General features: G+C 40.5%; 1 protein-coding gene across 1 annotated transcript in view; it reads left to right on the top strand.

Annotated features, from left to right (window-relative positions):
• Positions 1 to 25788, top strand: part of Actn2 (actinin alpha 2) — a 76009-nt gene that overhangs the window by 20024 nt on the left and 30197 nt on the right. The window contains exons 2-6 of the mRNA XM_004640844.3: positions 13006 to 13120; positions 14272 to 14391; positions 15256 to 15342; positions 21694 to 21781; positions 23414 to 23492. Coding sequence (XP_004640901.1) covers positions 13006 to 13120; positions 14272 to 14391; positions 15256 to 15342; positions 21694 to 21781; positions 23414 to 23492 — 489 coding nt within the window. The remainder of the gene's footprint in view (positions 1 to 13005; positions 13121 to 14271; positions 14392 to 15255; positions 15343 to 21693; positions 21782 to 23413; positions 23493 to 25788) is intronic.

Raw genomic sequence — 25788 nt, forward strand, 5'->3', positions numbered from 1 at the left:
ACCATCTTGCCTTACTCTTTTGGTTTAAGGCCCTGAGCATATCAAGTTTCATTGAATTGCCATTACCTATCATTGTTCTTCTATGTTTCTATGGCATTTTTACTTACAAAATATTTTCTAGACTCTTAGGATTTGTTGTGCTTTCTCATAAACTAGTTGAACTGGAAGAATAACATATTCTTTATGGGAAGAAGTACCACACAGAGATGAGCTGACTTGCCCTTATTAGCCACTGAGATGGTCACAGCATTTGGCTTCAGAGTATGAGTGACAGTATTGTTGGATTTTGAACAGAGCTGTTGTGTACTGCGTTAGCTAACAGGATCTTGGAGACTAAGCAGACATTTGTGGGCAGAGAACAAAAGGGCTTCCCATGTCTAGTCAGATGCCTACTTACATAGTTTATGAGAACTTCAGGGACCCAAATGGACATCCCAGTAGTCGGCTGTAGTACATGCAGGATTTTTAGGAATTAACATTCTTGCATTTGTATTCTCTTTGCTTTGGTTAAATTTTAAAATTTTGTGTGAAGAGTTGAAAGGTGTATCTGGTCACTTGACAACCTCCCAGGGTTGGGATTATTTTCCATTAAATGGTTACACAGTCTTCATTATGGGAGGTGGCTCTTCACCATGGAGAGTGGCCTCTGAGTCCAGAGTCCTCCTGGATGTTCTCATAGCAGCGAGCAGAGAAACTTTTTTTTTTCACTCATTATTACTTAATTTCAACATATTTGCAATACATAATACAAATGTTTCATTGTGGTGAGTTGTTATATATACCCATTATATCTTATGATTTTTATTTTCCCTTCCTCTCTTTTTCCTCCCCCTTCCATCCCTAAGTCCCCTTCCCATCTCTAAATGGTCTACCTCCTTTTTCCTATAATTCATCTTTTTAATTTACTTGTCAAATTATTATTATTTTTTTTTGCTCCGAATGCCTTCAGGTCAGGTTTGGCTGGCTTGAGTTGTGGGGATCGAACCACAGCAACCTGAGCCTGACTGCTTGGTTGAAGCAGCCACTTAAAGAACTGAGCTAAGGGGCAGGCCCCCTGTCAAATTATTTATACTGGGTCTCTTATGTTGGAGAAACCATACAGTATTTAACCTTTTTGACTGATTTATTTTGCTTAGCATTATGGCACATCAATTATCCTGCAATATCCATCAATTAACTCAAATTGATCCTTCTCTATGACAGAGTAGTATTCCATTGTGTATAATTACTGTGTTGTTTTTATGTACTCACCTATTTATGGACAGATAAGGCTATTTCCAAGATTATCATGAGTAGACACTTTTTAAAGATATGTTTAAAAAAAGATATGTTTAAGATAGCTGTTTGAATATTTAACTTCAAGGCCACATTGTTGGTTTCTGATGTGGGTCTGGAGGGCTACGTAGTGTGTGTATGTGGGTTGCTGCTGCTGCATTTGCGAGAATCACCTATGCTGTTGTCCTGTGATGTATGTATTGTTAGGGACATTCTGGCTGGGAGATATGAAGCTTTGTAATGAATCAAGAAGTTCTACTTTTGCCAGCTGCATGTATGGCAGGAATTTAGACCCTCTGACAGGCTTAGGTCACCTAAGCAAATCTCCTTAATTCAACTAAGGCTACAGTAAGCTCCTGTGCTTCAGAGGAGCAGTGGCAACCTCCCTTCCCCACTTGCCTTAAAGATTTATGTCTGCTTCCTGGAGCCCCCTTACTTTTGCAACATTTACAAAGAATCAGGGGAGTGATTAGAAATGATCTAGGCAAACAGAATTTGCGAAATAGAAAAGAAGACACTATCAGACTCATCATTACAAATAGAAAATGGAGCTTTTTCTCTTTCTTTATTTTCTAGAAAATTGGCCTAATAGAATTGAATTCTTTTGGTAGTGTTGTGTGAGAGGTGTTCAGAATCGTCCTGATAGGGAGCCCTGGCCAGCCCAAGTCTGTACGTTTTGTCTTCTCAGTAACCCTTTGAACGCTTTCATAATGCTGGTCATGGCAGTTCCTGTCCCTTTTTAGTACTGGGAAAACTCAGGACATGAAGGGCAAATGATTTCATGTTGTCAGGGTCAGAAGTAGACTCTTGAGTTTTGAGCCATGACTGTAGGCTGAAGCAGGCTCCACCCGTCCTCCCTGTTCCTCCTGGGGACTTAGTTGTCCCACCTCATGGAATACAGGCTGGGGCAAGTGTCCAGACAAGCTTAGAACCTACAGAATGGGGCCAGGGAGATAGCTCAGTTGAATAAGCGCTTGCCTGGCAAGTGTAAGGGCCTGAGTTCAATCCCTGGTTCTGAAAAAAAAAAAAGGACCTACAGAATGGACTTCCTGATTCTTCGTGGAAAGCTAATAATATGCAACTTGAAAAGCTTAGGACATTTTGACAGTTCCCCAGGTCATTTTGACCTGGAAGACAAATCTGTCATATAATTGGTAGGTTTAAATATGAAAAGCTATTCAGGCTCTCTTTCCTTGACTCATGCTGGCAGCAGACCCCCAGACCACTTCATTTGGGAAAGCCCGAATGAATTTCTATTTCAGAAGATGTAATTGTTCTTAAGGAAAAGGCTGCTTAAAGAATGATGAGGGAAATTTATAAATATGCTGCCACATTTTTTGTTTGGAGAACATGGAAGGGAAAAGGTTGAACAGATAGTCTTACCACAGCTTGCCCAGGCTTTGAACCTTATTTCTAAAAGAAATAACTGCAAGAGGAACCAGACTTGGGGGCTGGGGAAATAGCTTGGTGGTCTAAGCACCTGCTTAGCAAGCAGAAGGACCCAGGTTTGATCCCTGGTACAGCGTGCCATACAGGTAAATAATTAAAAGATTAAAAAAAAAAAAGGTGAACCAGGCTTATTAAGAGAAAAGCATGTCAGACTCATGATTGATCTTTTTGTACAGCTGTGTCTCCACTTACTCACCTTCAAGGAAGGATTATGCACATGTGTGGTCAAAAAGGAATGATATATATACTCAACAGACATAACTCATTTGGCTTAAAATTTTTTTGCTACCTTTACCCCATGGAACAAGTGGAATGCCAAAAGGCATACCTAACTTAAAAAGAAACCAGGTTCAAATGCATAGCAGCTGAACAACACAAGTCGATCTCTCCAGTTCAGTAAGGATGTAAATACTTTTTGCCTTTGAGGACATGTACTGATTGTTCTGCAGCTTAATTTCATCAGGACAAAGACAATAATCTTGTAGTTCCCATGGGCTGAGAACTTTGCTCACAATCTTCCATGAAAGATGGCATGTCCTTTCCTGCCACTGGATGGGGCTAGTACTTCCTGCGAACAGATAATCCTACAAAGCTCCTACAACTGATGTTTTTCTCAAGTGGACATGTTTCAGGGGTTGCAGAGAATTTTCTGGGCCTCTAGGTCATATTCAGAAATACAGCAGAGGCAGAGATTACTGATGGTTTGAATCTCCTTCATTGTTACAGAATAAAAGAATACTCTGAGTACTGGAACTTGACTTACACTTCAGGCCTCCTTTTCTTACCCCTGTGCTTGGAGGGTATCCATCTGCATCCAAGGAAGGCCACATAGGCAGTGGCAACCAGTTCCTGCCATAAACTGCCCTGTCTGGTCAGTGACTCAGGGACTGTGATTCTTCATGTTTAGGAAAGAGAACCTAACATTTGCTCCAGTTGTCTGAGGAACATATGAGGTGTAATCCAAAAATGCAGTGACTAAATTTGAAGAGAATTATCACAGTAAAAACACATGGCAATTAATCTCCTCTAGAATATGCCCTCTTGCTTCAAGCACACTTATCCTATTATTCTGACCACTTTTTAAAGCAGCTCTGGAAGTCTTCTTTCATGAGTGTTGTTAGTTGTGTTGTCATGGCTTCCTTAATGTCCTGAATCAATTCAAACCATCTAACCTTTCATGGGCATTTTGACTTTGTGGAAGAGCCAGAAATTGCATTGTGCCAGATCCGCTGAATAAGATGGATGAGGGTATGCCATGTTTTTATGAGTCTGCTTTTCTATTGGATGGACCTCAGCAGCAGGAATCACCATATTTCTTACTATAATTTGTAGACATTCATAAAAGAAGACTTCTAGACCTTCTTTAGGGAGTGGCAGGAATAATGGGATAGGTGTTTTTGAAGTAAAGGAAAATATTTTGAGGAGGATTAATGGCAATGTGTCTTAGTGTAATAAAGTTTTAGATTAAAATGTTCACCATACATTTTGACCACCCCTTGTATATAATGAAGTAACAGCCATTACAGTTCTTTCTTTCTTTTTTGCAGTAGTGAGAATTGAACTCAGGACCTTGTACTTGCCAGGCGGGTACTTATTCTACTGAGCTATCTCCCCAGCATTTCTTTCTTTTCTCTCTGTGACTTTAGTGCTTTTCCCTGCACCTTTATTTTAGATTCTTTGGAGGATGATAAGAACCAAGAAGATTTGTTTTTATTTCTGGTGGTTTTGTGGTTCCCATCCTAGTCCCATTTGTGTGGCTCTGAAACATCTTTATGTGTTGGTTTTTTTAGATACTAAAAACATTCGCATTTATCACTAGTTGCAGGAGAATGAGCAATAGAGAGATAAAGGAAGATTTTACTTGGAAGCAAGGGAGGATGTTGAACAATCTCATTGTGGCTTGCAGCTTCTGGGTTAATTATAGAGTAAAGAGACAGTGGTGTCTTTCCCTGGTGCGCTGTTTCTGATTCATAGAGTGCTATTTCCCTGCAGCGAGGACGTATGGCTCGGTAATCTGGTTTGAACCAAGACGCCTGCCTCCAAAATCATGTGGCCCTACCTGCGTTTCCATTTGAGCATTCCAGATTTTAGGTTCCAAGGTCCTTAAACTGCATGTAATCATTGACACAGCAAGAAAGTCCTCTAGCCTTCAGCAACATGTGTGGGGTTTTATTGTTGCTGTGATTGTTTGTATCTCATCCTGGATCAAAAGGATTTCATTGACGCCTCGATGGGAAATACATGGGAATAGTCCCCCTGAGCCATAGTAATCAAAAATGTAATAAGAATGAAAATTAAACATTCTAACAAAGCCTAATATTCCTTATCAGTGTGCACTGGCCTCTTTGCAAGCATTTACCACAGGAAAGAGTCTTTTTTCCATGCTTAGTTCGTCGCCACTGTCTAGGTTCTTAAGAGAACTCATTAAAGATAAGGAAACTTCATTAAGCTTAACTCAAATAAGTAAATTGACCTTTTAGATTAATTTGTTCTCTGAATTTGCACAACAGAATCACTCATCTATGGTAAATTACCTTTATTGCAGGTAATAGCTATAAAAAGGTAGTATCACGTAGACTAGCACTGTATTCTACTGTGGGGGTCAGGAGACAGTCATCATTTATTGAATGACTGTGGAGTTGTATACAGAAGTACATCTGATTTTTTATTATGAGGCTTTTAAATAATTAGATAACAAGGTGTGGTAACTTATACCAACAATACAAAGTGTGATCCAAAAATACTGTAAATTTTACATTTTTTAAATTTATCACTGGGGGCTGGGGAAATGGCTCAGCCAATAAGCACCTGCCTGGCAAGCACAAGGTCCTGAGTTTGATCCCTGGTACTGCTCCCAAAATAAAATAAAATATATTACAGTAAAAGAGATACTGCTATTAATCCCTCTCAGAACACTCTCACTTTGAACTTACTCCCTCCATCATTCTTGTTACTCTTTGAAGCAGCTCTGGAAGTCCTCTTTCATGAATATCTTTAGTTGTGCTGGCCTGACTGCCCTGGTGTCCTGAATCCCTTCAAAACATTTACCCTTCATGGTTACTTTGATTTTGGGGAAGAGCCAGAAATAGCATGGTTCCAGATCTGGTGAATAAGCTGGATGAAGACACACTGTGATGTTTTTATTTGGTAGAAAATTCCATATATGTTTTGAATTGGTTCAGGACATTGAGGCAGCTATAAAAAACACTCATGAAAGAGGACTTCCAAAGCTGCTTCAGAAAGTGGCAAGAGTGATGGGACAAATGTGCTTGAAGTGAGGGGAGTGTTTTGAGGGAGATTAATGGCAATGCATCTTTTATTATAATACATTTTTAAAGTGTAAACCTTCACCTTATATTTTGGTTATATCGTGCTTGCATTTTTAAAATGGAATTAAATAAAAGCAACCCTGTACATGTTTAAATCACTATACTTTGTCAGTTACTTTAACAGTTACAACCTGCTGTTTTCTTCTTCTTTTTTTTTTTTTGCGGTACCAGGGATTGAACTCAGGACCCTGCGCTTGCCAGGCAAGCACTTATTCTACTGAGCTGTCTCCCCGGTCCCCTACAACCTGCTGTTTTCATTGTAACTCTCCTATAGCATCAGGACAGATATTCCTCATCAACCTACTTGTTTAATGATTGTTTGGACTTAACAATCTGCTGCTTAGGCTTACAACTCATCTTTCTGTGTACAGTTCTATACATCTTATTTATAAAGGCTCAATGTCTTTTTCTGTATAATATACCTTGTTTATATAGTACTGAAAGTTTTGATGATTGTCCTATATAGTACAGTACTATAGTTTATGTTCTGTTATATCATACAGTACTGCATGTAAGAGTTGTACAAATAAAAGTGAAGTCATCAAGTTGGAGATTTCTTTGTTTTGAATATTATAATGTAATACTATATACAGTTCCTCACTTAACAACCAATTAATGACCTAGTTGCAGAACTATAACTTGGTCATGAAATGAAGAATATACTACATATAATTAGTCTCAAAATTCCTTTGTTAAAAAAAATCACCCTAGGGCTGGCCAGATAGCTCAGAGGATTTGAAGAGCCTGCTTAGGCAGACGCAGGGACCAGGGGTTCAATCCCCTGCCTGCTGTGCTGGCCTTGCCCCCGGAGTGTGCTGAGACAGTGATTGAGACTGGGCATGGTGGTGCATACCCGTAATACCAGTGCTTGGGAGGCTGAAAAACAGGAAGGATCACTACAAGTTTGATCTGTGTAGTGAGATCCTGTAGACCCTGTACTAAATACATTAAAAAAAAATTACCCTTTGAAGTAGTTTTCATTACTGAAAAAGAGGTCTAGGATGATTTTGCTATAAGAACTTAGCTATCTGGGAACAACCTGAATGTCCATCCATAGGAAGCTTGTTACATAAAATATGGTATGTACAGTAGAATACTAGGCAGCCACCAAAAAAGGAATGATCAGTGCTGATGGGGAATGATCTCTTGGTTATATTTCTTAGGTGTGTAAAACGAGCAAATATAAAACTAGGTGTATACTGTGATTTGTGTTAAAAGGACCAAAACCAAACCAAACCAAAACACACCTTTGAGTTCCCACACACATATCTGTGGCTAGAGGAATATATAGAAAACTGATGTCCTTTACTCTCTCTGGAGGAAGGCTTTGGATTGTGGGGGAACAGAGGTGAGGGGAGGATTCTTTCTACCCTCCTGTTTGACTTGATTTTTGAGCCATGGAAATTTATTATCTATTCAGGAAGTTACATACATACACTCGACATTTAAGTAAATAACAGGTTCTTTTAAAAATATTTTAGTACATGTCTGCAGTACATAATGATTACATTCATCATGAGGAGTTGGTACATATACAAATCATGTCTTAATCCTTTTTAGCACATTTCATTTATCTGTTCATCTATTGATGAACATATAGGACATTCTCAAGATTTAGCTATCATGAATTATGCTGCTATAAACATGGGTATGTATGCATCTCTATAATATAATATCTCTAACTCTTCTGGGAAGATGCCTAGAAGGGGTATGGCTGAATAGAATGGAATTTCTGTTTTCAATTTTTTTGTGGAATCCCTATACTGATTTCTGCTAGTTTGTATTGTAAATCCCTATACTGATTTGTACTAGTTTGTATTCCCACCAACAATATAGAGGGATTCTTTTATCCCCCAAACTTCACTGTCTTTGGGTACTTTTTTCATTGCTGAGACAAAATACCTAACACTCGAAGGGAGAAAGTTTAATTTAGCTTACAGTTTGTTGAGGTTCCAGTCCATCATTGGATGGCTGCAAGGTAGGAAGGCATGGTAGAGGAGAAGCAGTTCCTGGTAGCAGAGGACAGCAAAGACAATAAGCAAGGGAGAAGACAAGCTTATTTCTGTCTTTTATATTGTATGGAGGCTACCAGAATTAGGGTGGTGCCAAACCAATCAGTAGTCTGATTTAGCAATCACCCACCCTTACCCTTAGCATCACATACTCTAGATTCAGCCACCTAAAAAGCCCAGTCTGTGACTGCATGAGGCTTTGGGGGGACATATTGACCAAAACAATAACATTTCCATCCCAAAGATTCATGTACATTCCTTTAAACAAAAGATGTTTAGTCTATCTCTAAGAGTTGTTCAAACTATTTGGCAATATTTAAAGTCCACGTTTCAGATCTCCTCTGAGATTTAAGGCAAACTTAGCTGTGAGCTCCTGTACAAGTGAAAGTAAAGCTGTGAGCCACATATAATGGCACAAGATAAACAGTACCATTCTAAAAGGTATAAATAGAGGGATAAAAAGAAATGGGACCAGTGCAGTCCAAAATCCAGCAGGGCAAACATGAAGTCCTCTAATTTCCATGTGCAGCATCCAAAGAGATCCATGGCATGACATGAACTTCAAAGAATTTGAGTGACTCCACCTATATGTCACTTCTGGTTGTGATACCACCCATGGCCTCTGTCTTGGGCCCACTCTGCTCTCTGCTCCCACTTTTCCTCAGATTATCCACATTCCTGGCTTCTCCAAACTTGTGGGGTCTGCAAGGCACCTTTGCCTTCACACTCACAGTGCCATGCACTACCCTCTCAGAGGTACACTGCCTGGCCTCCAGGCCTTTTTCTGAAATCTGAGTGGAAACTTTTCCGCCCCACAGCTCTTGCATTCTGCATACACCTAACACCAGCACCATGTGGATGATGCCAAAGTCCATCGCCAGCTGGAGCAGTAGCCAAGACTTCTTTCTCTCTTGGCTGTAGGGGTTGAGTGCCTGGATCCCTGAGCACTGTGAACCCAATCCTGAGAAACAATTTCTCTAGGCCACTGCTATTCTGAAACATAATCCTTTGGAGCTCTTTTCTCAAAGCAAATTCTTTTAGATTTGCAAAGTTGCAAAGGCTGGAGTCCTGCTAATTCTTGTGCTGTGCTTGGGCCATCATTTCTGTTGTCTTCTGAAATACTTGGCTTTTCCTTGTTAGTCTTTTCCATGATCTGTTTCTCCTCTGTTCCATCTTTACAGGCTGCAACTTTACCCAAACTTCCTTTCTGGCTAAACTCACATTGTTTTGAATTGATCTACTGGTCTGTTTGCTCTTGATTTTCAACATAGATCTGACAGCTGTGTCACAACTCAACATTAGACTGTTTTGAAATTTCTGCAAGATTAGTTAGTCCACCAATATTAATCTTAAGCAAAGTCTCTGGACCTGCACAAAATGTGAACAAACTTTTTGCCAAGGTATAACACATACTGTCTGGAGTCTAGGGAATTTGGTCCTTCCTTCCTGCAAAAACTGCCTGAGTCTGGTCTTTACCAGCAGGATTTCTATCAGTCTTCTGGTTTTCTGAGTTCTGAACAGAATCTCCCATCTCCATAAGGCATTCCAGATTTAGTTTTTCAGCTGACTCTTTAAGCCTTTCTTAACTCTTCCCCTTCCCACAAGCAGCTCCAAAGACTCCTAAGCCATATGGTCAGGTATAGTCACAGCAATGACCCCACTTCTCTGGTACCAAGATTCTGTCATAGTTATTTTTCACTTATTGTTGAGACAAAATATCTGTTACCCAAAGTTAAAGGAGGAAATTTATATTTAGTTCATAGTTTGTAGAAGTTTCAGTAGTAAAGGCTGGCTCTAAGGCAGGGTGGCTTGGCAGAGAAGCAGCACAGAGAGAACAGTTCATGGTGCCCACCAGGTAGCAAGCACAAAAGAACCTCAATAGCATCTTTTTATCATGCTGGGGTGGGGGGGGGGCTGGCCATAGCTCAGTTCTTTAAGTGGCTGCTTCCACAAAGCTGTGAGCCTCAGGTTGCTGTAGTTTGACTCCCACAACACTCCAGCCAGACAAACCATGCCTGAGGGCATTCAGAGAAAAAAAAAACAACAAAAAAACAAAACCCTCATGCTAAGGGAAGGTAGCCCTCCTGCCCTTAATCCTACCACCCTTGAGCATTGTACCATGAACCAATTTCAGTGTCACATACTCTAGATCCAGCCACCTCTGAAAAAGCCCCACATATAATTGCATGAAGCTTTGGAGGGAAATCTAAGACATAAGCCATAATGCATATATATATATATATATATATATATATATATATATATAGTTTTTGATGTTAATCGTTTCTTCTGGAGTAAGACTCTCAGTGTTGTTATGATTTGCAGTTCTCTAAAAGCAAAAGACGCTGAACATTTTTTCAGATAATTATTGTCCATTTGTACTTCAGAGAAATGTGTTTATTTCAATTTTCCATTTTTTGCTGGATCTTTTATTTTTATGGGTCTAGTTTTTTGAGTTCTTTATTCTATGTCAGTAATGGCAAACATGTAGCACATGTGCTGCAGTGGACTGTTTGTATCATTGAAAGCTCTAATAGGTTTGCCATTGTTCTAAATACTAGTTCTGTGTTCAAGGAGTAGCTGGCAAATTTTTTTCCTCATTCCATAGGAAAAATTCTAAGCAATAGGAGGAAAGCAGGAAGCATCAAATTTTTGGATTTCAAATTATATTATGAAGATACTGCAGTAAAAACAGCATGGTGCTGGTACAAAAATAGACACATGGATCAGTGGACTAGAATAGAGGATGCAGAAACAACCCCAGGTAATTTAGCCATCTCTTTGAAAAAGGGATCAAAAGTATATGCTGCAGAAAAAAGTAGCCTCTTTTAGTGAATGATGCTGTAAAAATGGTTTGTCCACATCCAGAAGATGCTATCTAAAATAAAATCAAAATGGATCAAAGACCTAGATATTAAAACAGAGACACTTAATCTGCTGAAAAATAAAATAGATGAAACTCAAAGGGCATAGGTAAAGACTTTTTTAAATTTAATTTAATTTTTTATTCATTTTAATGAGAAAAAAGAAAATAGCAATAAAAGTTTCAAAATAGGTTAGTAGGACAGTTATAATGTTTAATACATTGCATATTGTTGTCTTCATAGTAGTTACTCAAAGGACAAGATATAGACATGATATTCTGTCTAAACAATATTAGTACAAACCTTACTTCTCAATGAACTAAGAGAAAGTAACTGTCTTTGAACTGGCATCAAGTATGAAAAGGTTCTTTAAAGATTTCTCCAAAAACAGCTTCTCTAACTGCAATGGAACACACATCGCTGACAAAACAAAACAAAAAAGGTGGATATGTTGGGAGCCATGGAAGCTAGGAAATCGATCAAATGTGTGTAGGTGGGACTAGACCTCAGTGCTTAAAGGCAAGGACTTTAAATATAGCCCAAATTACAGGAAAAATAGCAAGAATCAAATGAGTTTATATCACATGAAAAAGCATGTTGTGCATCAAAGGAAACAATAGATTCCTACAGTAATCTTGCCTTCAAAAACCAATCCTTCCTTGTCTTGAGTGACTCTGTGAGAATGGGAATGTTCTACAGCTACATCATCCCACACTTGATCCCTGAGTACTATAAAGACAGCTTGTGCAGCTCAGGGGCTAAATAGTTTAGTTTCATTTTAATTAATTTTAAGCATAAATAGCCACTTGTACAAAGGTCTGCCATATTGGGTCAATACAGATCTAGAATATTCCTGTTTAGGCCTTAGTAAAGTTCAAGTGTGTTTTAGGGGAAACAATTATTCATTTAGGCTCTCAGAATAAATTTATTATTATAAACCCAAGAAATGTCTACATTTTTCCTTTTGGCCTTTGAATTTAATGCTATCACATAATTCTTGAAATAAGTAACTGTTAGATTTGAAAATCTGCTTTATTACCCAGGAAAATCATTTTTTATGGACACTTTTTCTAATCTTGTTGAGAAAAATTTTAAATATTCTGTAAGAGATCGATGTTGTCATCTTGAAGATAAACCCTATCTGTGTGTCTCTTACCCCCCACCCCCAGTTTAACATGTCAGACACTTTGTCCTCAAGCCCAACAGCTGTTGTAATACAAGGGGACAGTTTGCATTCTTAGCAGCTGCCAGAAGCATTTCTAATCTGGTTTTGGCAGGAAATAGTGCACAAGTGGGAGCCAAGTTAAAAGAAGCTTGAAAAATAAACAGAATAACTTTGGATGCCACTAAAATAGGGTCCATTTTTCTGCTAAAGATTTCCTTAGTGATTGGTAACCTGACTGGATGGTGAGCCCTTCGGGGGCAAAGGTACATTCTAATTCTACTTGGAATCTACCATCTAGCTCATGGCCTGGAGTAGGCTGGTAGGAGGTGGTTGTTGTTATTTTTTAAATGCTTATACTGCAAATTTGTTTAATTGATTTAGTTAAAAGCTTAAAACAATTATTCATCCAAGATAAACTACTTTTTGATAATTAGTGGTTATGTGGTCTGCCTTTTCTCTCCTTTTATACTATACAATGTCGCCCACCTCTACTCTAAAGAAAGACATTTGAGTATTTCTTTAGCATTATTTATGCATTCATTCTGCAAGCAAGTTTATTTTTGTTGTATACAGAGAAGAAAGCACATCCTAATTTAGTGTCTTTCCTACCAAGAATAGCTTTTCAGAAGGTGAAGTTACAGGTGTAAATTTGGGGCCTTGTTAGCTGAAGGCAAAATATCCCAAGCTGAAATAGAACATCCATGAGTTTGTTTCCAAGAAGGAAATTTTACTAAAATCTTACCTTCAGGTTTCCAGTTCTTTCCATCACATACTGCTTTCTGTAGAAGGCACACACAGCTCCAGTCTCCTAGAGCCTGTGCACTGTGTCAGGTGTCAAGAGTCATCTATGAGGTCAGGGTCTGCTGGTGCATGGATGGGCCTGTGCTAAGTAAGTCTGGTTTTTCTTGCAGACATTCACAGCCTGGTGTAATTCCCACCTGAGGAAAGCTGGCACCCAGATTGAAAACATCGAAGAAGACTTCAGAAATGGCCTTAAGCTCATGCTGCTTTTGGAAGTCATCTCAGGTGGGTTCACATACTCCAGTCCTGTATTTAAATGAGTCATCACTAGGTCAGCATCTGTTTCAAGATGACTGCATTATGAGTTATCTTTGAACTTGGCTGGGCAAGAGCATGTATTACTGGCAAAGAAAATCTTCTCCAAGTGCAATCTGCTTGGAGTTATTTTTCTCTTCCAAAGAAAAAGGAGTGAATTCTGTTTAAAATGGACTTATTAAAATAATGCTTATGCTACTCACCTCAAAAAAAAAAAAAAAGAAGGACCAACAAGATAGCTCAGCAGACTTAAATGCCTGCTTAGGCAAGCCCAGGGACAAGGGTCCGAGCCCCAGTACCTTGTGCCACACTGGCCCCATTCCTGGGTGTGCTGAGTCAGAGACCGAGTCCAGGAGTGGTGGCATATGCCTGTAATCCCAGCACTGGAGAGGCTGAAAACAGGAGGAGCACTATGAGTCCAAGCTGTGTAGTGAGAACCTGTGCAAATACATAAACTAAGAAAAAAAATTAAGACAGAAAAAAAGTATATTTATATGACTGTCCACCCTGCCACCCTGCTCGCTGTTACACCAGCTGGTGTGCATTCTGGAAATCATCTTGTATCCACAGCATCTATGTCAGTAGCACTCTGACTACATGAGTTAAGCTCCCTGTGAGGTTTGACTTGCTCTGAGTTTCAAATTGGTTCAGCTTGGACAGGATGGATCACCCTTGCAGAAATGTGCCTGGGAAGGAGAATGGCGGCCTACCCTGACCCATATATCTTCATAACCAGGTGTCTAAGACAAGCCCTGGCAGCTACTGCTGTGATTTTAACTAGGCTGCCCGACTTTCTCAGACAGTAAGCCAGCAACTCTAAATGTTCTGTGGAGGGTAACAGGCTTCTCTCTTTACACATGTAAAAGTTGGCTCCTAGGCCAAACCAGACTCTCCCAGCCAGCCTGAAGAGCCTTAATCCTGTGACCCCTCACTGGTAAACTTGGTTTTGATCCTATTTGAATCTAATGTTCTTTCTGTCCTGTGATTTAGAGAAACTAGGACGTGGGAGAAACATTTGAGTAACCATTTCTGCTTAAGAAAAGCCAAAACTCTGAAATTCACCCTCTTGATTCCATACCAAGTGGTGACTCTCTCTGCACTGTTCTCTTTGCATCCTACAGGAGAAAGGCTGCCCAAGCCAGACAGAGGGAAAATGCGGTTCCACAAGATTGCAAATGTCAACAAGGCTTTGGATTACATAGCCAGCAAGGGGGTGAAACTGGTGTCAATTGGGGCAGAAGGTGAGAGGAGTGACATGGGTTCTGCACTGACCTCAGAGCCAAAGTATATCCTGCAACACGAATTCTCTCTTCCAACCACCATGATGTGGGTGGCCTTGTGCCAAGCCGCTGCAAGGAATGCGGCATGCAGACCTGGGAACAAATGATACCAGAAGTGGGTGACCAGGCTCGAGGCTTATTTGTAAAGAATAGAGTCAGATACAACACTGAATCTTCTTTATAGCAATTACAGAAGACAGGAAGAATGTACAATACCAAGGTTTCTTAATATGAACAATAGGAAAAAGAGTGGCCTCTTCATGCTAAGAAATTGGGAATATGGGGAGGTCCCCAGGGACTAGTTGTAGCCCAATAGACACAGCAAAGTGTTGCTCCCACCAGCTGGGGATGGCTGTAAGAAGAATCAAAGTAGAGACAAGGCTGTGTCTGTATTTGGTTATTTAAAACCTTAGGTTGGCAGGTATGGTGGTACACACTTGTCATCCTAGCACTTGGGAGGCTGAGAGCAGAAGGATCTTGAGTTAGAGGTCAGCCTGGGCTACAGAGTGAGTTCAAGGGAGACTTAGACTACATAGCAAGACCGTGTCTCCAAACAAAACAGCAAAACACCTTAGCTCATAGTCTTAAAACTTTGGAAATGCCTGGCTGGTTCACACTAATAGTGTACAACTCAGAATTCACTTAAACTTGAGACATTTGGTTATGAATACTACAGTTTTAACCAGACTCACTGTGAGAGTTAGAAAAACATGAACTGGTCCTTCTGTCTGTATTTTTCTGACAGCTCTGATACCAGTCTTACACAAAGAAAAAATTACTAACTATGTTATCTTTCCATTACTAAATTGTTTTTCTCACCTACAGAAATTGTTGATGGCAACGTGAAAATGACCCTGGGTATGATCTGGACCATCATCCTTCGCTTTGCTATTCAGGACATTTCAGTTGAAGGTAAAGTCCTTATTAGAAGGCTACTTGTATAATTTGGATATCGAGGTTGCAAATTAATTTTGGAATAGGAGTTATAGTGTTGAACAGTTACTTACATGATTGAGTGAAAGGTGTGCGAGCTGAGTTTTTGTAAGCTGTATATTTGTGTGGGAAAAGACCCCAGCAGCTCAGTTTCAGTTGTGGAGGTGGAGTCATTTTAAAAAAGAAGAGCACATGTTTAGAACAGAAGTCGAGTTTAAAATGAGCTTGTATCAACTTCTTAACTGCTTGTCATGCTAGTTAATTTACAACTGTGGCTGAGTTCTTCAGGCTTACAACCAAAACACACATTTTGGAGAGATACAAAAATAATGGTAACCCAAGTTTGTTCATTATCTCCTTCCTCTCTCTCCTCACTTCCTTCATCTTTTTTCTTTGCTTTATTTCTCTTTTCCTTCCTTTTTTCTCTCTTTTTTTGGCAACAATCTTTCTTTTCTTCTCTTCCCTGCCTCTTTACAAAATCTCTGTTGTCCCTGTATCTTTTGGCCTAACACCTGCTGTGTCATTGTAACAGAATCCTCATCCTCGGACTGCCACTGAAGATAAAAGAAAAAAAATAAAGAAAAAAATCTTCAGGGTTTATACTCACTATTTTCCTAAATATCTTGATAAATTCAGTACTATTGAAGAATGCCAAACTGACATTCTTCAAATTAGAACTTTGCTTAGTTAACTCTCAAATTACAACATATGTACCACAGAATGTGTTCAAGGGGCAGGTGGGTTATCCAACAAATCAGTCTCCCCTAACTTTGTAACTCAGCAAACAACCAGCTACATCAATGAGGTGCAATAAGGGAACTATTTATGATCCTGCTCAGACCAGAGGATGCCCTGACTCTCCCTCCCATACCCTCTGGTTTTAATTACTCATCAGCCAATAAGGATTAAGAGTGAAAAACTAGCCTAATGTTGTACCAGGTGACTTGAAGCCTGCAGTACTTGCCTTTAACTGGTTTTAATTTCACTTAGATTATTCCCTTTTAGCACCAAAGACCCACCCTGTCACCTAAAAATCAAACTAAGACATAATCACATTGAAACTTCAGTTCAGGGTTACATATGACAGCCAGCTTGAATTCATATTCTGAACTTGAAAACTGCTGCACAATGAAGTTTTGTTAAAGCATGTTCCTTTATGCTGATAAAAATAACAATGTCTCTGGAAAGCTCCTGCTTTAAAAAGTAACATATTACTGAAAACATGTGCTAATAAATTTTTTTTAAATTAAATAAAAATGATAATGTGCTCTAATTTTTCTCATGTTTTATATATCTCTAAATTTAAATATTTAGACATTTAATCTGCTTTAAAAAACAAATACTGTATTGTAAATGTTTGTTCACACTATCACTAAAGCTGGGCTAGCAAATCCTTTCCCAGCAAATATTAAAGAATTACTGGGGGGGGGGGAGCTAGCTCAGTAAAATAAGCACTTGCCTGGCAAGTGCAAGGGCCTGAGTTCAATCCCCAGTTCTGGGGAAAGAAAAAAAAAGGAGTGCTTGGATTTAGCCTCAGCTTTTTTCTGACTGGTTAATTTTGGGGGGGCGGCACGGTACTGGGAATGGAATTCAGGGCCTCGTACATGCTGAGTGTGGCCACTGGGCTCTATATCCTACCCCTGTTACAAATTCTAAATTGGTGATAATGTGGACTTTGAGCTTAAATTTTATTTCAGATGTAGCTATAGATGGTATCATCAGAATTTCCCCAAAATTATTACTTACACACTCCAAATGAGATAGTCAAATCAGTATGTTTTATAAAACATCACAGAATATATGCATCTGGCAAGCGCAACGGACTGAGTTCAATCCCCAGTTCTGTAAAAAAAAAAAAAAAGTAATGATTTCATCGTCATTGTAGCTAAATCCCTTCCAGAAGATGTTCCTCAATGTCCAATACAGTCGATAATGTTAGTTTGATAACTTACATTTTTATTTGTTTTAGTTTTATGGAGTAATAATGTCTATTAATCTATAGAAAATTTACTTTGTTTTAATTTAGGAAAAGATGCTTTTTTTTTTTTTTTGTACCGGGAATCAAACTCAGTACTTTGCAATTGCCAGACAGGCATTTATGCCACTAAGCTATATCTCCAGCCCAAGATGCTGTTTTTAAAACATTTTGCTGGGTGTGGTAGCATGTGCCTATAATCCCAGCACTCAGGAGGCAGAGGCAGGAGAATCAACGAGTTCAAGGCCAGCCTCTACTGCTTGATAAAAATCAGTCTCAAAACAAAAGCAAAAACCCTGAGTATTTTGAGAAGCCAGTTTCCTTTGCTAGAATGATGGGTGGCCCTCTTCCAAGAAAATACAAGAGGGTTAGCTTTGACTAGAGCAGCCACCCACATCAGGAGAAGACCTTGTCAGCCTTTAGTAGGCTAAGTGTGAATGGGCGTGTTCGCACAGAAATTAAATGGAATGTGTTGTGTGGAGCTAAACATCACCAGCAAGTGCTAAGGATTTTGTTGATTTACTTCTGTTTACTTTTCAAACCTGATTAGTTTTGCTTAAGTTTTGTAAGATACAGCCAGTTATCTCCACCGATGTACTTTTCCTAATTTACCTTGGTCAGAACTGCAAAGCGACATTTAAATACACAGCAAAACAGCTAATACATTCAAAAAGAAGGAGGTGGTGAATGAAGGCAAGAGACAGGAAAAGGAATGTTGTGGGATTGTCCTACTTCAAGGTTGTATATGATTAGATTTTTGGACTTATGTATAAACATAAGAATTATATAATTCTTTGTACCTATTTTAAAAATGTATTCTAATTTTTAAATGTTTTTTTCATCATATTCTATAGGGACTTAAAGTTCAACATGTCAATACTTGATGAAAAATACCTGTTCCATGTTATGCCTAAGATGTTTGATATTCAGACAGATAGTGAGGTTAAACTTAACAGCCTAGGTTGTATGGTAATAACAATAAACTTGTCTTCTGGATGGTTAATAACCTAAGTTTGCAGACCAAAATTAGAGAAAAAGGGCTGCAAGGAAAGCCAACATTTTGGCCCTAGCCTTCCAAGGTCAATTAAGATTCAGGACATATGAGAATTGTACTGTAACGTCATATAACTTGGTAGTGTCCCAAATTTTCTGATCAAGGAGATTATGGGGCCAAAGAGGAAAGTGATTGACGATGTAGAGTGTGCCTAAGGAGAGTCACATGGAGAGAAAACACTCTCTCAGGATTTCACAGAGAGCACATTGGCCAAGCAATGGTCGTGACTCATCCATATGGCTGACAGTGACAAATGTTCAACAATCTGAGGTACAGGATCTCAGGATAAATCCTGAGGGGATTTGACTGACCTTATCAGATCCAAAAGCTACAGCTCTTGTTGCTTAGGTCCTGCTTTGCCTTGGTCTTAACTATCCAGCAGAAAAGTATAAAAATGAAGTATAAGAAGTAAAGGCATGCTGTTATGTTGAGCTGTAGGGGACCCAGGTCAACAACTTCTGACTTTGCCAGTGAAGTGGAAGACCCAATACTATTATGGACTACTGGACTCTTTTAGAATATTTTGCTGAATTAACACACTTATAATATTCAAATAATGGAACTAAACAAAAAAAGGGAATACAGATGAATGTCCATTTTGTATCTGTGTATTCAAGATGGTTAGGATAGATATATAGTTACGTTCTCTTAATGAATAGAGTGATTTGTTCTAATAGTGTTTGTAAATAGGATATCATGTCCACATCTTGTAGAGCAATTAAGCACTAGGAAGAATGTATGCAATGTGTTAATTATTGAAACTGTCCTACCAATTTGGTTTGAAACTGTCACATTGCTATTTGTTTCTCAATAAAATTATGGGAAAAAACCCCAGCTAATACAGGAGTCCCATATTTCAACATCTATAGCCATTAATATTTTTAAAAAGTATTGGACCTTTCGGTCTTTTTGCTTAATTAGAATGTGTTAGAGAAGAGACAGGAGCAGGAGACATTCAAGTTATTCTTACAGTATGTAACACTGAAAGAGTATGTATATTTATGTAAGTTCTCAGTCAAAGAAAAATCTGAACCCAAATGGATAATTTAGATAAATAAATGGAGTATTTATTTTGATTTGAAAGAAATCAACTTCACCTAAGATGGAAGTTTAGGCCCATGCTAAGGATGTATATCCTTATAGGGACTTTGTAAGTTAACTTTTGAATATGGGCAGAATCTTCTGAGTGTGGTGGCTCATGCCTGTAATCCCACCATTCAGGAGGCTGAGGTAGGAGGATAGTGAGGTCCAGGTCAGCCAGGACTACATAGAAAAACCTTGTCTCAAAAACAAAGGCAGCATCCTGGGTTATGCAAGTGATTTTGTGGAACTGTTTAGATCTGTGTAGGTTGACATCCTCTGTGAATCAAATTCCAATACATAGCAGGACTTAGTATCCTTGGGTTGCCATAAAACATAGTACAGTCCAGAGGCCTCAAATAGCAGACATTTACTTTTTCATAGTTATGGGGGCTGGAAGTCTGAAGTGAGGGTGCTGCTGTAGTCTGGAGCTGGTGAGGGCCTCTTTCTGGCTCACAGCCTTCTTTCTTGCCCTTCCTCATGGTGAGGGCCAAGAAAGGAAGATGGACAGAGAGATGGAGAGAGGTGGGAGGTGCACATAAGACACTGAAAGCACTCTGATGCTCCTCTTATAAGGGCACAGATACCAGCTCAAGAGCCCCACCTTGTGACTTTGTCTAACTTTAATCATTTTCCAAGGGCCCCATCTCTAAATACCATCACATTCATGCTCAAGTCTTTAGCATATAATTCAATGGTGGTGGGCATGAGACTCTGACTAGAAGTACAGGAGATTTGGAGGAAGTACTTGTACAGGAGAAAGGGGTGAAATGGGAGATGGCTGAGGAGTCTTCTGACCAGAACTCTTGCCAGAAGCCACCCTGGCTGGGAAGAAGAAAGCTGTGTCTGCTGTGCAGTGCTGACGCTGATGCAGCCAGGCCCGGAGGGATTCCCAGTGCCTCAGCAGGCAGGATGGCCTAGCTCCAGGGCCTGTCCACCCACCCATCTGTGGATGGGCCACCCTGGGGAAGTGTGTCCCCAGAGTGCACACAATCAGTAGCAGGTGTTGTCTACCCCATGTCTCCACCTGCAGCTACGGTCATCAATGACACATTGTCCTGGTCACCACAACTCCTGATGGGTTGTTTAAACCTGGCCAAAACCCATTAGGCCAAATTTAAAATTTACCAGTAACTCTCTTAAGTATTGTATACCACTGGGTAAAGAAATAAACAGGGGCCTCTGGGAATTCCACTTAGCTAACAGCTTGATTAGAGTATGAAGGACAGGTTAGTTAGCCAACGCTACACACAATTTCTTTGTACAGTTTCTTTGTATTATTTGTAAGTTTTTGATTTAGAGTCTCACTGATTTATGTTTGTGTGTTTTTAAGTTGCATACATAAATACTAAGATGCTACAAAGAATCAGACTGTTCTGTCCACTCACTTCAAGCTCAGGATCAAGCCTTCCTAAATTTTTAAGCATGCAGTCAGTAGAGAAGTAGGAATTTGTTTGTAGCATCCCACTAGTCCAGTCTACACATAGTCTCTGGTCTACAACTGTTACTGTCCCCGGTGCCACCTCAAGTAGTGGATGGAGTCCACATGTTTTTTCAATTACTATTTTTTTCCCCTGTATTTTAGGGAAGGGTCTACAGGGTATTCAGAGTCTCACTACTAGATCAGACTTGTAGTGATCCACCTGTTTACACCCTCCCAAGAGCTGGGTTGCAGGTGCATGCCACCATGCCCAGTCTCAATTGCTGTCTCAGCATACTCCAGAGGCGGGGCCAGCATGGCAGGCCCAGGGATCAAACCTGCTTGCAGGTGCTTTAATCTGCTGAGCTATTTGTCTAGCCCACTATTTATATTTTTAAAAAAGTAAGCTGTCACCTAGGTGATGTGGTACACACCAATATTTGAGAGACTAAGGCAGGAGGATCATAAGTTTGAGCCCATCCTGGGCTGCACATTGAGACCCTGTCTCAAAAAATGAAAGATAAATTAAAAAGTAAGTTACCAATCACCCTGAAGTCTTGCTTTAGTATTTTTTATGTTGTCACTTTCGATTGCTCCTGTGTTGTCTTTTTAAAGTCCCCTAAGTGTCATTAAACATTCATCTCTGGGGTCTGTGTCTCAGCTCCCATCTGCGTGCAGAGGCTGGAAGGAAGGGTGGTATGTTGGTGATTGGCCCTGGGAGCCCTGTTGCAAAGGCAACTAGGAGTTGGGTGAACTAAGCAGTGTGTCTCCCTGTGGACACTTTCTTGGCTGTCATTACAGAAACATCTGCCAAGGAAGGTCTGCTGCTCTGGTGCCAGAGGAAAACCGCTCCTTACAGAAATGTGAACATTCAAAACTTCCACACGAGGTAAGTGCAGGGTCCTTGTGGCCCTTCCCATCTTCCTGGAACCCCTGTGGCCAAGGCAACTGGGATAGTCCATGCCCAGATACTTGTTCCTTTTTGAGCAGCTGTTTATGTTTATAGGAGAACAGAGGATTAGAATTCGGGATGCTTAGAGGCTCCCAAGGAAAACAGGTCCATTAAGGTGTGGAAAACTGAGAAGGCTGCACTATGTCTAAGTACAGGGCACCTCACCTGGGCTTCTCTGGTGTGGGGAAGGCAGCAGGAAGGGTACTTGCTTATCAGGGACCCGAGCAGACTGCAGACTTTGTGCACCTGTGACATCCTGCTCCCTTATGCCGAATCCATCAGCTTTGCTCTGGCCAAATTCAAGAGAAGTAGAAAAATAACATTTGAAAGATTATAGGAAATTATGGATGGATAAAATTCAGACATGATACAAGACCATGATTTTGATACTTGCTTTAGTCATGCAGTCCTACTTGCTTTTGTCATGGACCTAGATAGGTGGGAGAGTTGGTTACGGTTTTATCCTTTGGAGGGTGAGTGAACAAATGGTTGCTGATGAGAGAAAAGAAGGCCCACAATAACAGATTGGTGAGACTGAAGCATCTACTGGGCCAGGAAGAAGAGCTAGGAAGCACTGTGGCCTTCAGCCAGTCAGTAGCAGTTCCCAGACAGTCTCCACTCACCTCCTTGAGCTTCTGCTGGCCCCACATGAAGTTCCTAATGGTGGGAACTAGAACTCCTACCAGATCCTCCTTGTACCAATGCTTTGGGGAGTAGGACTCCTGTGCCTAGGTCTCACTAATCCTGCTGTCTCTGGCCCCATGACCCCTCCATGGCCGAGGAGTGATTAGTGCCAGTGCCTACAGGAGACAGGCTAGACATCAGGATCTACCTGCTAGCTGTGTGTTCCCCTCACCTTCATACCTTTGCTTTTTTTTTTTTTTTCCATTATGGGGATGCACCCCAGGACCTTCATACTGGCTGAGTTACAACTCCAGTTATTTTTGAGATTGGGAGTCTCACTAAGTCCCTGAATTGTCCAGATGCAGATCTCAAATTTCTAATCCTTCTGCCTCAGCCTCCTAGAGTACTGGAGTTATAGGCATGTGCCACTATGCCTGGCACCTTTATCTTTTAAATAAAATGCTGACAAAAGTAACCTTATAAAGCATAGAGATGTACCTGAGAGCTAGTGATGGCTTTAGAGGTATCCTAAGAGCTCTTGGAAGGAACATCTCCCAGACACAGGCCTTGCAGGTGTCCTTGAGACACTAGGCAGCCTCAGGGGTGATAACCCAAGCAGGTAACTTGGAGAAGACAGTGGGAAAGACCCAGGGATTGGAAAGGGCAGGGACAGTTGTGGAGGCTCCTTCCCTCCTGTTGTCATTTATGCTAGCACAGACCCCCCTGGGGCAAGACACAGGGCAGAACCAGTGGACGGAGACAGTCTGGCTGGACATGTGCAGCCAGATGAAACTGGGCCTCTGAGGGGCCATCAACTTGCTGGACAGGAAAGGGGGACAGTTCTTTTGGTGCGTGAAGCCAGACAGAAGCTACGTCCCACTGAGAAGACAGTACCTGCTGCATTCTCTCTTAACCCACCTTCCTCTTCTCCTCCACGCTGCGAAGCTGGAAAGATGGCCTTGGACTCTGTGCCCTCATCCACAGACACCGGCCAGACCTCATTGACTACTCCAAGCTTAACAAGGTCATTCTGCGTGGCCCCGCATGCAGTGTCCTCACCTCGTGCTCAGCATGTCTTCCTGAGAATGAGCACGTCAGCACTAATTGCACAGATCCTAGCTGCCCACAGCAAGGTCCCCAGGAAAAGCTGTTCTGCCGGTGAGCTTCTTCCATGGTGGCAGAGAAGAGCTGGGAAAACACTTACCATTGGGGAACACTCACCTCTTAGGGAGACCAGTGACCTGTCCCCTGCCAGGAAGGGTACTCTCCTGTCAGGCCAGTCACTCATCTACTGTGACAGATACTCACCTAGCAGGCAACACACTTACCTGTTTAGCAGGATGGGACCAAAAGCTAAGCCTCCCTGCTGAGCCCTGTCTGGGTAAGCTTACTGGCTGGGCTGGGTTTCCTAAGAAGACTTGAGATATCTTTCTTAAGAATTTGGGAATAAGAAAGATTCACATATTCTAAAATTCCTTTTAGCTTATTGGAGAGCTTACTTGCATATATATTAACTCAATATCGATAACTTATTTCTCATATGAACTAACTATCTCACTATTGATAAGGATTAGCTGTCTCATTAGAAAATAAGTTTTAGTAAATTTTTTTGTTTTACTTGTTTTTTTCACAAAATGGCATTTGAGAATCTTTAATTCTCTCTTTAAGCCTGCTTTTTAGTGTGTCCAGGTTTCAGACCAGCATTTTGATTGTTGCGTCCGTTTGGGAGATGGCAGCAGCGGCAGTGGGGCCGGGGTGGGGCCTGGGAGAATGAGGACTGAACTCAGGGCCTTCACCCTGAGCTAAATTCCCAGTCTTTTTATTTTTAATTTTTAAAATTTTGACTGTTTTTGCTTGTTTGGTTAGAGGCAGGGTCTTGCTTTGTAGTTTAAGCTGGCCTTGAACTCACTGTGTAGCCCAGGTTGGCCTTGAGCTCACAGTGATCCTCCTGACTCAACCTCCCAAGTGCTGGAATCACAGATATTCTCTACTATGCCTGGCTTCATCTTTAAATTTTGAGACGGAGTTTTACTAAACTGTTAAATTGTGTAGACTGGGATTGAGCTTGCAGTCGTTCTGCCTAAACCTCCCAGAATGCTGGGAATACAGATTTGTGTCACCACACCCAGCTTCCTATTCATTCCTTAGCAGAAGGTTTAAAATGGAATGTGTGATACAAAGAGGGATGAGGACCTATTGGGAATGGGAGGTCTGAGCTGCCTTGGAAATAACAACGTGGGAAAATTCAGAGCCAAGCGCTCCTCCAGCTTTTGTTGGACTTCCCCGTAGTGGTAGTTCTGCACACTTCCTCTGGGGGCGCTGGTGTACTTAGCTGGCGTTCACATGTGCTGTCTGCTTCGGTGTGGAACCTCGCCCAGCTGCATGCTGCCTTCTGTGTGGTGTGACACGCATTCATAGCAGCGTGTCCTGGCTTACCTTGTCTCCTGAGTTATCGTGTGCTCACCCCACCAGTGCTCACAGAACCTGTGAAGAACTGATTTACATCCTACGAATGAAGACGACAATACTGTAGTCAGGAGTGGAGCTTTCTCCAGCTCTTCCATGCATAATTTCTTATCCCCCAAGTTGCCTTGAGATATTTTAATTGTATAGATAATGTACATTTCCCCCTTTAAATCTCTATTGAATTTTCAGAATGTAAAAGTTGGAAGGGGTAGGCTTAGCTTCGCTGGCAGTTTTATAATGGCCAGTTTTTAATCACAGAAAATTCAGGATTAGGGAAATTGCCCATCTACAATGGGAAAAATAATAATATGATGGCAATAAAGACCTCCCGTAGCACTAGGTCAGATACTGTTACAAATAAATATCTATGTGTTTGCATACTCATATGCATATGTGTAAACTCACATATGCACGTTTATTCATGCTTCCCCCCAAAGTCGGTACTGTTATCCCAGTTGTGCACTCTAGGAAGGTAGTAAGTTTGGTAATCTGGCTGTGGTCACATGGAAAAACTTGCAATATTTTATCTCTTGTTCATTTCTGTCTAAATGAGATAGCTCTCATAAAGTCCCAGAGTCATTACTCTGTATTTTTGATGCCAAAATCTGTCTTCCATAATTTTTTTTTTTTAAGGAATAATTTTTAGGCAGCTATTTGGCTTTGTAAGTATATCCATAAAGTGTGAAGTAAGGTTTACTTAATGAGATGACTACTTTCATAGTTGTATCTTTTTTTGAAACACCAGTTAATTGAAATTTTTTGGCCTGGAAATAATTGTATACTCTATGAAGCCAGGAAGCTGAGTTTGGTTTCTTCATTGAATATGTTTTTAAAGCTTATGCTTTTCAAATATT

Source organism: Octodon degus, unplaced genomic scaffold, assembly GCF_000260255.1.
Source record: "Octodon degus isolate 3935 unplaced genomic scaffold, OctDeg1.0 scaffold00127, whole genome shotgun sequence".
Classification (NCBI taxonomy): domain Eukaryota; kingdom Metazoa; phylum Chordata; class Mammalia; order Rodentia; family Octodontidae; genus Octodon; species Octodon degus.